This window comes from Montipora foliosa, chromosome 6, assembly GCF_036669935.1.
Source record: "Montipora foliosa isolate CH-2021 chromosome 6, ASM3666993v2, whole genome shotgun sequence".
In the NCBI taxonomy this organism is placed as follows: domain Eukaryota; kingdom Metazoa; phylum Cnidaria; class Anthozoa; order Scleractinia; family Acroporidae; genus Montipora; species Montipora foliosa.
In genome coordinates, this window is record NC_090874.1 from 67,421,394 (window position 1) to 67,433,893 (window position 12,500).

Below are 12,500 nucleotides of genomic sequence, written 5' to 3' on the forward strand. Positions count from 1 at the left end.
CTTTTGCAACCCATCTGGGAGCTGAAAGAGGTCAAAATGCGACTCCATTTAAATTATATCCAATACCACGTGAATTCATGATAGAGAATAATATCACTTCACGGAGATGTTATATTCATACACATCAACAATATAAGTTGATGTAACCATCCAACCGTTTCACTGTCTTTGGTCCAACTGGACTGTGAAATAAATTCCATATTAGCCGCGGTTTATGCAAAAAAGAACTCCGAACACATAAAGGTAGCCCAAACTTTACGTCTTCAATTTGTCCGCCATCTGTTTTCGATTAGTTGCTTCCACGGCTTTCGTCTCTTGCACTGACAAGCCTTTCAACAATAAACAACTATCTCTAGCTAAGAAATAAACAATCAAATGATTTTAATTAAACAAAGCATCGCGTGTTTCCAGAACAACATTATGACGTCACGGAAGTTTTGAACATTGAAACTTCAAAATAACGACCTTAGTTACTCCAAACACTTGCATAAATTGTCGCTGATCGACGGAATTCGTGGAAAACAACTAAATGGAGACTGTAATCAGAACTACAGATAATACAAGTTAAGAGTTAGATTAATTTCTTTAGCACTAAGTGTGGCAAAGCTGTGACGCGGATTGCAAAGCAAGCTGGAGAAAGCTCCTGATTATTAAATCGCATGATGCTTCGTAAATCATGAAATCAAGAATTTTACAGAGCAAAGCCTTTCAAGTCATCCTTGTCGCAGTCGTCTTATTCGCAGTGGACACAGGTGAGTGTAAGCTTTGTTGTTTAATTAAATTAACCCGGCAAAGAGTGCAGACTTGCATCAACTGGAAAATATCAGTTCATTTGCTAGGTTTTTTTTTCTTGGCAAAGTCACAGAATCAGACTTACATTAACGGTTATCTCTGTAAAATCAAGGGTTATCACTGTAAAATCGTGTAATAAGTGTAAAATCACTAAATTCGTGTCTGAGTTTTCGTTACTGACTAGATCGCCCGATGCTTCGTGGATTCTAGCCGGTTCCTCGCTACCCGCCGGCGAGAGAAGGCCTTTACATCCGCTCCCACTGAAATCATATTCCACACCCCATAGTTACGAAAAGTTTGTATATTTCAGTGACAGTTGACTTGAGAACCTTTGGGGCAACTGATGGGTTTAATAAAGGCGCATTCAGTTTAAATTAGATATATTCACATATTTGAATATACGAAATACCACTGAATGTATCTGAGAATCGTGATCTAAAGTTAAGAAAACTGCTCATAAGTATGTGTGGAAGGACAAGATAAACCTACGCATGATAAACTTTAGAGAAAAGTATATATGGCAATATATTGACCCTTTAAACAATGGTCAATTTAATATTATTAGGGTAAAGTCTGAACTTGGAAGAAGTCCTCTCCAATATAGAGGCCCAAATATCTGGAACTTTATAAATAAAAAAGTTAAACTAGGTAATGTTAGCAAAGAAGGGTCTAAAGCAATACTTAGAAAGCAATCAAAAGACATTCTTAATTTTTCATTCAATAAGGAATGAGAGATGGGATGGGATGGGATACACTCTTTAGTGTCTCCCTTAGATGTCTTATCCTATCCTTAAGGCAGCTTTTTTGTAATTGGGCATATGGAGTAATTGTAATTGTAATTGTTTTAGTCTATATTTCATTTCATATATTCTAAATAGTTTTACATAGCAGGTCCACATCAGCTGATAGCTGCCGATGCAACTATTACTTTGTAATTTTTGTAATTTTAACCCGCTTTATCAAATAAAGAATTGATTGATTGGTGAAAATTTCATATGTAATCATAGTTTGGTCAATGATTTTGCTTCTTTGAAAAACTTCTAGACTGTAGAACGACTTTTAACGACTACATGTATTTGAAGATCGAAAGGGAGAAGTGATCGATATACTCGCATTTATCTGGACAATTTAAGAAATTGTCTTTTATCATCGATACCTGAAAAATTCAGGCGGCTTGAACAGAAATCGAACCCATGACCTCTGCGATGCCGGTGCAATGCTCTGCAAAAACTGAGCTATGAAGCCACTCACAGATCTAGAAATGCGAGGATCACTTCTGTCTCAGTTTCGTGTATAACCTGCACTTCAGATATAATACATTTCATTCATTTATTGCGAGTAAAATGCCGTTCATGGTCGCACGTATGTATTACCAAGTGGCATTTGCAAGTTTATCATACTGATTCTGACGTCTTTATTCTCTGTTCCAACAGCAAACTCCCTCAGATGCTTCAATTGTAAGGGACCAGACGACGGCCGACCATATCCGCAGTCAATATGTGAAAACGAGCAGACAGAAGTTACCTGCCCAAGCTATGATAATAGAACAGTGGCTTGTGGTAAATATCACCATGAAATAAACTCAGGTGTATTGCTTCACGAAGTAGAAGGACGAGCCTGCGTCCCACAAGACGACTGCTACTGGATTGGAATGTCTTGCAGAGCCATTCTAATGGCGGGAGGGGATTGTCAGTATGCCTGCTGCCATGAAGACTTGTGCAATAATGTTTCGTCTCTCTCGTCTGCTACATTAGTCACAATTTGCAGCATTTATTTTGCATGGAGTTTTTACGTTCGTCTAAATTGCTAGCAGCAAGTTCACAGTCATATCCCAATTATACGAATCCCTCTGAGTAATGATGAAGTTGAGGATATCAACGTAACAAAATGTGACTATCATCAAAGCCCGCATTTTGCATTCGGGGTTGATGGGGCAGACATGAGGGTGTTCCTATTGTAGGATATTTCTAGAGAGCCCATGAGCAACGCGTGTAAAGAGTTTTTAACAATAACATTACTTTTTATTTACTTCCAATTAAAAAGAAGTATAAAATAAGTAAACTAAATATAATACATGAACACCACTGAATTTCGAAGCTCAAAAACATAGACTCAAAATATATAAACCTAAAGGAGAAAAACTTGTCCAAATTTCTTAAATAAAAACGAGATTTGTACAATTTGTGTCAAATCTGATAACACAAGAAAATAGATTTCAAAAATTCACAGATATGAAGAATGGTTTGAAATGCTAAAAGTCATTGATGTATAACTGCAAATCTGACAGCACTTCAGTAAGAGTTTCTCGTAACTGAAAGAAAACGGTAAATTATGGCATAAAGAGGCTTCTTTCGAGCAGAAAGGGGAACGTGTGTGGGGGGTGGAGTAATAATAATAATAATAATAATAATTTCTATTTATATAGCGTTATTTCTACTAAGAAACCAATAGCGCTTTACAATGATAATGCATGAAATATACGACTAATGTACATACATATTTACAAGGAAAATAATTCAATAATAATAAAAACAGTTAAAATGCTCCTTCAAAAAATGTTGATCTGCTTCTTAAAAGTGCTTAAAGATTCAATTTCACTAATATTGTTAGGAAGGCTATTCCATAACATAGGACCATTAACAGAAAAAGGTCTTCTTCCATGTCTTCTATTTGTGGGGTGGGATGAGACATGGAAGAGAAAGATGACCGGGTTGCTCATTACATCTGAAAATATGCAATAGACCTCTTTCATGATGGCGGCCAAATAAAATATTCCGTTCTAATGTTAATAAGCCTTTCTAGCCTCGCTAAGACAAGCAAATTTTCAAGGAATATTTGTTTTAAAATAAGGGCATTAAGTCTAATTAATGATATAAATACAAAATGAAGTTAACAAATTGATGTCAGTTTTTCATGCGTCTGTCCTGTTATTGATCATGAATTTCGTCAATGTAGCTGTGGTAGGTACTATGCTTTGACGATAGGCCACTTTGGAAAATACCATAATACTCCTTGTTTGTCCCCCCAAATTTTGCATAACCATTGTTTCCAGTTTCTCTTGGGACTTACAATGATCCCAAGAGAAAACAAAAACAATGCTTATCCTAAATTTGAGGGGCAAACAAAGAGTATTATGGTATTTTCCCAAGTGGCCTATTGACCAAATGCAAAAATGGCCGCCAACAAATTATTCTTTTGTCTTTGTGTTAATTAGCTTAACTAGCCTCGTTCACACGCGTAAAATTGAAAGAATTTGGGCTGTAAAAGGAAGCTAGTTAGGCTAATTAACACAAAGACAAAGGAATAATTTGTTGGCGGCCATTTTTGCATTCGGACAATGTTATGACGAAATTCATTGTCAATAACAGGACAGACGCATGAAAAAGTGACATCAATTTGTTTTATATAATAAAAAAAAGGTAGAAGGGTCAAAATTAAGTCAAAACACGAGAAGAAAGCGAGACAAAAATGCCAGAAACTTCAATCTGACGCGAGCAATATCGCGTCATTATCGCATGAATTATAAATTTTTGTGTCTGTCCGCTTACTGACGATAAAAATTAGCCAATGAGCGCGCGAGAATTTTGCAGTCATTGTAAATAAATGTAATGGAGGACGCCATCTATGAAAGTGGTCTACGGTTTTAGTTCATCATTGGCTTAAATTTTCTTTTTTTTTTTCGGTTTACTGCAAAAGAACGAGCCGGTCAGTGGTGTTACCTTAACATTGAAGCAAGGGAAATCTCGATTCTTGTGTATGTCAGATTCGGGGTGTGCGCAATATCGATCGTTGACGTCACAATTATTGTTTTTTCTACAAACCCTGAATTTTGTTTGAAGTTGCACATGTTGGTCCGAAGAGATTCAGAATTGTAAGTTGTAAGAAGGTGAGAGATTTTTGTTATTTTGATTGTCTACATGATTTTCATTGCCTCACCCAAAACAAGCCATTTTCCGTACCGATTTCGACTTTACTGTCTTCTTCAGCGGAATTTTTACAGTTTCAGCTTGTCCGGTCGTTTACGCGCCGTTGGACTTCAGAAATTAAAAAGAACTACCAAACGATTGCGCTTGAAAATAAGAAGACTTTGTGAAAATAAGTATAACTTGTTAATTAATTAATTAATTAATTGACGCAATGCCGACGCATTAAACGTAATTGTTAATTGCTGGCGAGCCTTAGCGAGCCAGCACACTATTTGAGACGGTCAGTGGTGTTACGTTAACATTGAAGCAATGGTAATCCTATAAAACTGTGCATAACATTCAAGTCTTATTAAATAATGGGGTAAAATGGTTTCTTTAACTATGAATTGCCCTTATTTACGTATTAAATCTTTAATTATGCATCGTCAAATGGGTACTCGGAAAAATCCGAGCCCCATATCAACCTCGTTCCCAGGGCTTTTCTCCGCCGAGGGGAACGAGGTTGAGCCCAATAGGAGATTTGAACCCACGCCCCTCCGTGATCTAGTACAGATGTTCTAACCACTGAGCTACTGGAGACTGCGATGAGCAAGCGTGAAATTTGGGTATAGACTACGACTGCATCACGCAGTCACAAAGCCCAATTTTGATAACAATATGACTCGTAAGGACGGTGGCTACTATTGTTATTGCGCATACGTTCTGCGCATCTCGAAATCATTGGATTTCCTATGGGTGGTTTTTATTAATACAGGGAGATTTTTGTGCGGTTCAAAACTTTGCGGAGAAAGCAGAACTTAGCAAGTACTCTTGGTATCCAAAAAGAAAATTGGGGGTAACCAGGCATTTTTCAGAGATAATTAAGCTTCAATTTGGAAAAGAACGCCATACATTGCTTTGTAATGTAAAGCTTTTTACAAATATTGTTGATTAATTATCTTGGAAAAATGCGTGGCTACTCCCAATTTTCTTTTTGGATTCCAGTACACTTTTTAAGATCTGGTTTTCCCGCATATTCAGTATCCGCGCAAAAATACCTTTGAATTAGTACACACGGTCCTCAACTGCATTGCGCAGTCACTAAAAGGAATATTGGCGATAACACCTCGAATATGGGAACTCGGATTCTTCCGAATTCTCATTTGACGTTGCATAATATCTTTCTCAAATCGTTCATTGTTGCCAATTTTGGCCTTCTCTTTAATAACGTATTATCCCGGGAGTGATGAAATGGTCCAATCTCCTCTATCCCAATTACCTCTTTCCTCTCGCCAGAAATCACTTTCACATTAAAACGTCTAGTTAGATAAATAAATAGCTAATATTTAACAATTATTCGCCGAGAAGGGCGTGAATTGTGGTAAGTATTATTCACCTCTTTCACCAAAACTGACGTAAACAATTGTTTTAGGATATCCTTGGTTTGCACTCGCGTGATTAGACGGCCATGCTGGTGTAAATCAAAAGCAAAATGGCGCTCCCGTTTTGCATAAAAGAGCCAATTGAAATTCCCAAAAAAACTCTTTCGCTATTGTTCAGTACACTTTGAATCTCGAAGAGGGAAAGAAAACTCGGGAAATTTTGAATAAAACAGTTGAAACCGCTTTTTCTTTGTTCCAGATTATAGCAATGAATGCAAGTAAGTGAAAATGGAGGAGACGCTGCTTTGACAATTTGACCAAAGAAAACAAATGAAACACACATTGTGACTCTCAGTATATTACATGGAAGTTTTGATTTTCATTTTTAAGCTTCTGTTAAAGTGCAGCTAAACTCAAAATATTTATTTAGCAAAAGTTAAATATCAGACATATATATTTACACATTTGCTTCTCCAGATTTTACTTTTTTATGTGCCGCATAAGGTATGTAATAGAAAGATGCTGGCAATCGTTTGTCCCATGGCCGAGGCAGTAAACCACTTTTCATTATAGTTTTGAAAGAACTTTGGCAATGTAAATTAGTTCTTGACGTCAGTGAGGAAATAGAATCGTACCTCTCACTAGCTCGGCCATGGGACAAATGAATGCCAGCTCACTGGGCCTATTTACACCAGTCCCTTGCAGAGCGAGTACAAGATCCCAGTCCCTAATTTATTCATATCACTTTCACGTAACTGGCGTTTTCTAGCCCAAATCCTCAGCGCTTGCGACTCCCTTTTATGCTCATTCCTTCCATCCTTTAGGCCGTGATCTATTTCCCCTTTCTTTGGTTTATATTTTCCCTCCCTCAACCAACCCCCATTTTCTTTTTCACATTTACGCTTCTTTGAACGCGGTCGCCATTTTTCTTCAAATCTTATAAGAGCATAAAAGGGAGTGCTGTGAATAGATAGCTAATCTTGGTTTTCACATGACGTCACTGCCACCATGTTGGAGTCCCCAAACAATGAAACGGCTGCCATGTTGGAGTCCCGATCATGGCAATCCTCTGGTAATTGAACTTTTTTCTTTTGTTTTCCCTAAAAAACATCGCTGATGATCACGTGAGTGAAACCCAAGAAATAAAAGTTCAAGTATTAATAGAGAAGCAAAGGTAACATACATGTTAGACATTTAACTCTTGCAAAAGAAAATACTTTGAGGTCAGGTGTACTTTAATTAAGGAAGGTAAGTTTGAAAGCGAAGATGCGAGTTGTCAAGTTAAAAACAAAGAAAATAATAAACACCACTTGGAGAGGATCATTTTCTTTACTTGTAGCCAATTATGAACACTGAGTTAGAACTTTAATCATTTCTGTGAGACATGACTATCGTTTTAAATACGCTTACCTCCCCTTTAGCAGCTCGAGCAAGATTTTGAAGTGTTGGTAGCGATATCTGGAGATGAAAGATCTGAGGGTGAGGGGTATTTACATTAGACTGGGACGAAATCAGACGGATATGAACTTCTACCTGCATGAAATTTTTGCAGTTGTTTATATAAAACCGGGACGAGATGCTTGGTGCCTAAAAAAATATTATGTATGGCCGACCCAAAAGCATACAGGCTTGAAATTTCTGGACTAGGTCTGAGATTTGTTGTGATTTACATAAGACCGGTACGAACTAAGACCGGCATGAGAATTTCTGGTCTCGTCCCACCAACCGAGATGAATTCAGACCGGCCTGAGTTCATTGTCAGGCCAGTCTCATGTAAACGCATAAAAAGAAATGTATGCATGGAGGCCGATACCAACTCATGCCGCTCTGAGTTAGTCCCAGTCTCATGTAAATACCCGCTAAGACAACAGAGCAAACAGAGAGTCCTTTTCAAGGACAGACCACAACGTTGACGGAGAACGGTGCACCCGGAGGCGTTTCATAATACACCTAATACCAACCCTGATTTAAACAAGAAACTCTTCCTCTCAGAGGGCATTAACTTTGTATTATAGACTTCTACTACTGACGAGTTTCTCGCCAAAGGAGAGACGGAAATGTTTTTCATACGTCCGAGGCTGACAGCTGATTTCCATGCTGATTCTGATGAGGGTCGGCCCAACAACAACACGACTGGCGCTAACATTTCAAGTAATTCCAGTGATACTTCTCAACCTGGTGATGAAGTAACTAACACCGGTTTCGATGAAACTAGCTGGATTTTAGGCTGAACGTACTTGATGCTTTGAGATATAACGAGTGTAGCAAGGACCGCTTTATATTCACCATGGATATTAAATCGTTGTATACCGTTATCCCGAACGAAGACATTACCTCAGCAACCAATATGCATAACAATTTTAAGGGGGTGAACTTACCGTTTCGAGCAAATGACTTGGCAGACAGTTCGGTTCCATTACGATAGACTGAATCAATCTGAAAACAAAACTCGTACAACTAAATTCTCTTGGAATTTCCGACGTCTTAAAATAATCTGAGAAACATTATGGTCAAAACTCAAGGGAAGGATTCAAAATATCAACAATTATTAGAAAATCGTCGAACAAGGGTCGATCGAGCTACATCTAATTAAATGAGGCTCAAAAATGACAGTGGAAACTCCAATAATGAATTGCAGTTGCTGTTTTTTGTGCTTTAATTTACCTGGCAGCATTTAGTGTTAGTTCGGAATCTCTTTCCTCTTCAAATATATAAGGAAGAACAAGACAAAGAAAATTAATGAATAAATAAAACTGATTGATTTTAAACCATAACTTTATCAAAATGGACCTTAAAATTTAACCTATCTATGCCAATGCAACTTGCTCGCTACCACGAGACGTACACTGCGCGATATTCTTTCGGGAAAAAAGTGCGTTTGTGTAAATGCTGGAAACGAATGATCGGCCTCTTGGGGAAAACCGGCGTAGTTTTTTCATCGACCACGGTAGGTCGTCAGTCAAGAGACTAAGTCTCCGAAAAAGTATATTATTAACTTAAATACGTAAGTGGCTGATTGATACATAAGATAATGGGGAATGACACAAAATTTGAACAATTCATGGGAAAGCGACATTCAGTTATAGGTTTTTGAGGAGAAGGTTTGATGCAGTCCTGGGAGCACTCCCCTTTTACTTATATGTTCCAGGTTCGATTCTCGGACTGAGCGGTTTTATGCGGGTTTTATTATGTAGACAGTGTAGACAGGAGTGTTTTACTGGAAAATACACCACTCATAAAATTCATACGAAACTACATCGGGGACCCGAGTGGGGTATTTTCCATATCCTCACTATGTGACGTCCTTTCCTGCCTTTGCATGGTTGTTTGTGTAAACAGTAAGCCTCTGTGTATTTAGTGGTTGTCGTACCCGCTTCAAGAGTTTCTCTACGAGTACTCAGAAGTTCTTGGCAATCCCGACACATGAATCGATCAGATTTCATTCGACTACTATTACAGGTTTTAGTTTAGTTCACACAAGCCTTACCTTTAATCATGCGGATAAGATGTTCCATGATTCCTTCTTTCTTAATAATGTACTGCAGTCCAGATAAGTCAATACTGAAACAAGCGGGAAATACGTTGGCTGACCCAAAAAAATATATTTAAACGTATTCTGAAACCTATTTGGAAAAATGAACGAGGTTCAAAGAACTGCACCATCAACAAAAATGCAAGGCAAACTAAATTCAAGGAAACTAAAAACCCCGAAACAAGTAGTAATTTGAAAAAAGATAGCAGAGCATTCGCTGCTCAGTCGTAACGTAAAACAATTTGAGACTGACGATAGTGATTGCTGCGAATTTCTTATCACTGAACAGGCGTGTTACGCTAAAGTTTGCCACGCGCTCCAGACTACCGAGCGACAATGACGGGCGTTGATGCCGGCGACAAACATAGAAAGTCCCTTTGGGAGTGCACGTTCACTTACCTAATGTTATACAAAGCCATGAGTATTAAATTCCTTAGCCTAACATTCTTTCCCACTGTTGAGACAACTAATGCTGTAAAGAAACTGTCAATCAGGGAAAGGCCAGTTTTATTAGATACTAGGAAGTCTCTTCCTTGAGCGGCCGCCGCCATGTTGGTTATAGTTCCCGTTACCGCCAAAACAAACTGACTCTCGTCTGATGTTTCTTCGGTGGTATCTTCGCTGTACGTTTCAAAGTAACTTTCAACCGTCCGCGATGTGATCTGTACAAACTCATCCGTTTTGTTCTGGTGTAAAATAAAGCATCAGGCACGTTAATTCCCATGTTCATCATAATCTGAATAAACTCAACAGCTGAGAAAAGTTTAGACTTGCCACAAGTCGACCTCACGAGAATCCCAGGAGAAAATGTTTTGGCAAGCGAAGCGTGATTTTTCGGACGCGAGACGGATGAGCGAGTGAGACGAAGGACTTTTCGAAAGTCTAAGAAAAGTTATAAAGAACGCTGCAAAGGCAGCCTTCTGGTAGCACCAGCTTAAGCTTTGATTCAAGAGCGAAGTAAACTAAGAAGACGACTTAGTTTAACGCAGAGCGCGTATTTAAATCTTAGAGTATTACATTAATGTGTAGATTTGAAGTGCAGGTTATAGATAAAATGGAGAAGTCATCCTCGCACTTCTATCTGGACAATTTAAGCAATTGTCTCTTAATATCTTCTTCTTTGTTCTTTTACACCAAAGATCTCTCAGGATCCGTAGACGCACTCTGATTCTGGATCAATTCTCTCATCTCAGCAAAGTCTAATAGCTTGCGATGGCTTACTGCCTGTCCACTCACAGATGTCCTTCTTCTCCGTGGCCTACCACGCCCTCTGTTTCCGGGGACTCGTCCATGCATGATGGTGTTAGCCAACCTGGAGCTTACTGGGATGTCTCGTGACATGGTAATTAGTTCTCTCTTATAGACAACTGAAAAATTCGGGTAGCTGTTGGCTGTTTTCTAATCTCGTTGAAGCCACCTGGATTTTCCACCTGTGTATAAGCTGCATTTACTGAAATTGTCCAGATAAGTGCGAAGATCACTTCATCTCCCTTTCACGGTAACCTTTATCAAATGGTTAATATATACTGCAAAGCGAAAATAAAAGAACTCTGAGGACATAAATCTTGTCCACACTGATTCACTCCCCCAGGGGGAGGGTGTTCCGACTACCTACAAACGGGTCACCTATCCAATAAGGAACTGACCCCACCCAACAGGTCTCAGTTTCAGCATTTTAGAATAACAACTTGATCTTTGATCGCACTTTCCCAAGAAAAATATCTCCCCTGGAATTTCAAGAAATGGATGCCAAGCTTAGCAGTAAAACCCTAGATGATGATGATACTAATGACATACCCCTCCTAACAGAGATGTTATGGAGTCCTGTTGCCGAGACACTCGCCATAACAGAGTACAGACTGCAGCACCCATGGATGAACAGTATTCTGACTGATCTCCCAACTGTTGGTTCATCTCCAACAACTGACACTGCAAAATGATCACATGCTACTTACAGAGACAGTAGTAACATTCTTATTATTAAAAACAAGGAGGAAAGTTAGCCAGCTTTCACAAGGAATAATTGTGTTCAATTCGCTGCTGGTTTCTCTTCTCACATAAAGGCATGACTAATGTGACAGTCACTCGGTGTGACAGTCTTAACATTCTCAACAGAAAATGAGGCTAGATTTGAAAGACTAAAATTAAATACAAAAGATGTCCGTTTTTTGGTTTATTATCACAAAGCTTTTGTATCTTCCCTTTATGCAATAAACGTGTCATTGTATTCATACCTTCAGTTCATGCTTCTCCTGCAAAGTAAAAGGAATGAAATACCAGTCAGTAAAAGAATCAAACAATATCAGTTTAAGGGGATGATTTAATTAATATTTTAACAACCCATTGATGAGTAAAATCATCTAGCATTAAAATCTGTTAATAATTAATCTCACTCCTAGGAGTCACTGGGTTAAAAGGGGACATAAGTGGATGTGGGGCTTGCTACAATTCAATACCTTAGCAACAGTTGACCACAGACTATATACAGCTTCAAGTAAGCTACTAACTGCAGCTATTCTGCAGATCCCACTCTGCTTCAACGTCACCAACCAGACTTAATGTACAACTGTCTACATAACAGTGGACTAATTATTAGCCTATTGATTGAACTGAATAGTTGCATGAATCAAACAAAACTACTATAACCAGATGATTGCCTGTGTTTGTTAATTAATCTACTGTCATTGTGGACCTACTTCCCTGTGCCTCTCACAATCTTCAAGAAGGCAGTCATTTTTCTTCTTCAGCAGTTCCAATTCTTTATTGTAGCAATGCTTTAACTGTTCCAGTTCTGATTTTAATTTCTTGTTTTCTGTTTCAGAGTTTTCAAGGTCTGTGATAAGGTCAATAAATGAATTTAAGCCCAAGGAATTAGCATAGTGATGCAAT

At 38.4% G+C, this 12,500-nt stretch overlaps 1 protein-coding gene across 1 annotated transcript in view; it reads right to left on the bottom strand.

The window, feature by feature from the left end:
* LOC138005944 (heat shock factor 2-binding protein-like) overlaps positions 1-12,500 on the bottom strand; it is a 17,357-nt gene that overhangs the window by 1,892 nt on the left and 2,965 nt on the right. The window contains exons 4-11 of the mRNA XM_068852113.1: positions 12,308-12,444; positions 11,846-11,863; positions 11,409-11,540; positions 10,011-10,297; positions 9,567-9,640; positions 8,744-8,780; positions 8,458-8,515; positions 7,490-7,537 (exon numbers count right to left, since the gene is read on the bottom strand). Of these exons, the coding sequence (XP_068708214.1) occupies positions 7,490-7,537; positions 8,458-8,515; positions 8,744-8,780; positions 9,567-9,640; positions 10,011-10,297; positions 11,409-11,540; positions 11,846-11,863; positions 12,308-12,444 (791 nt within the window). The remainder of the gene's footprint in view (positions 1-7,489; positions 7,538-8,457; positions 8,516-8,743; positions 8,781-9,566; positions 9,641-10,010; positions 10,298-11,408; positions 11,541-11,845; positions 11,864-12,307; positions 12,445-12,500) is intronic.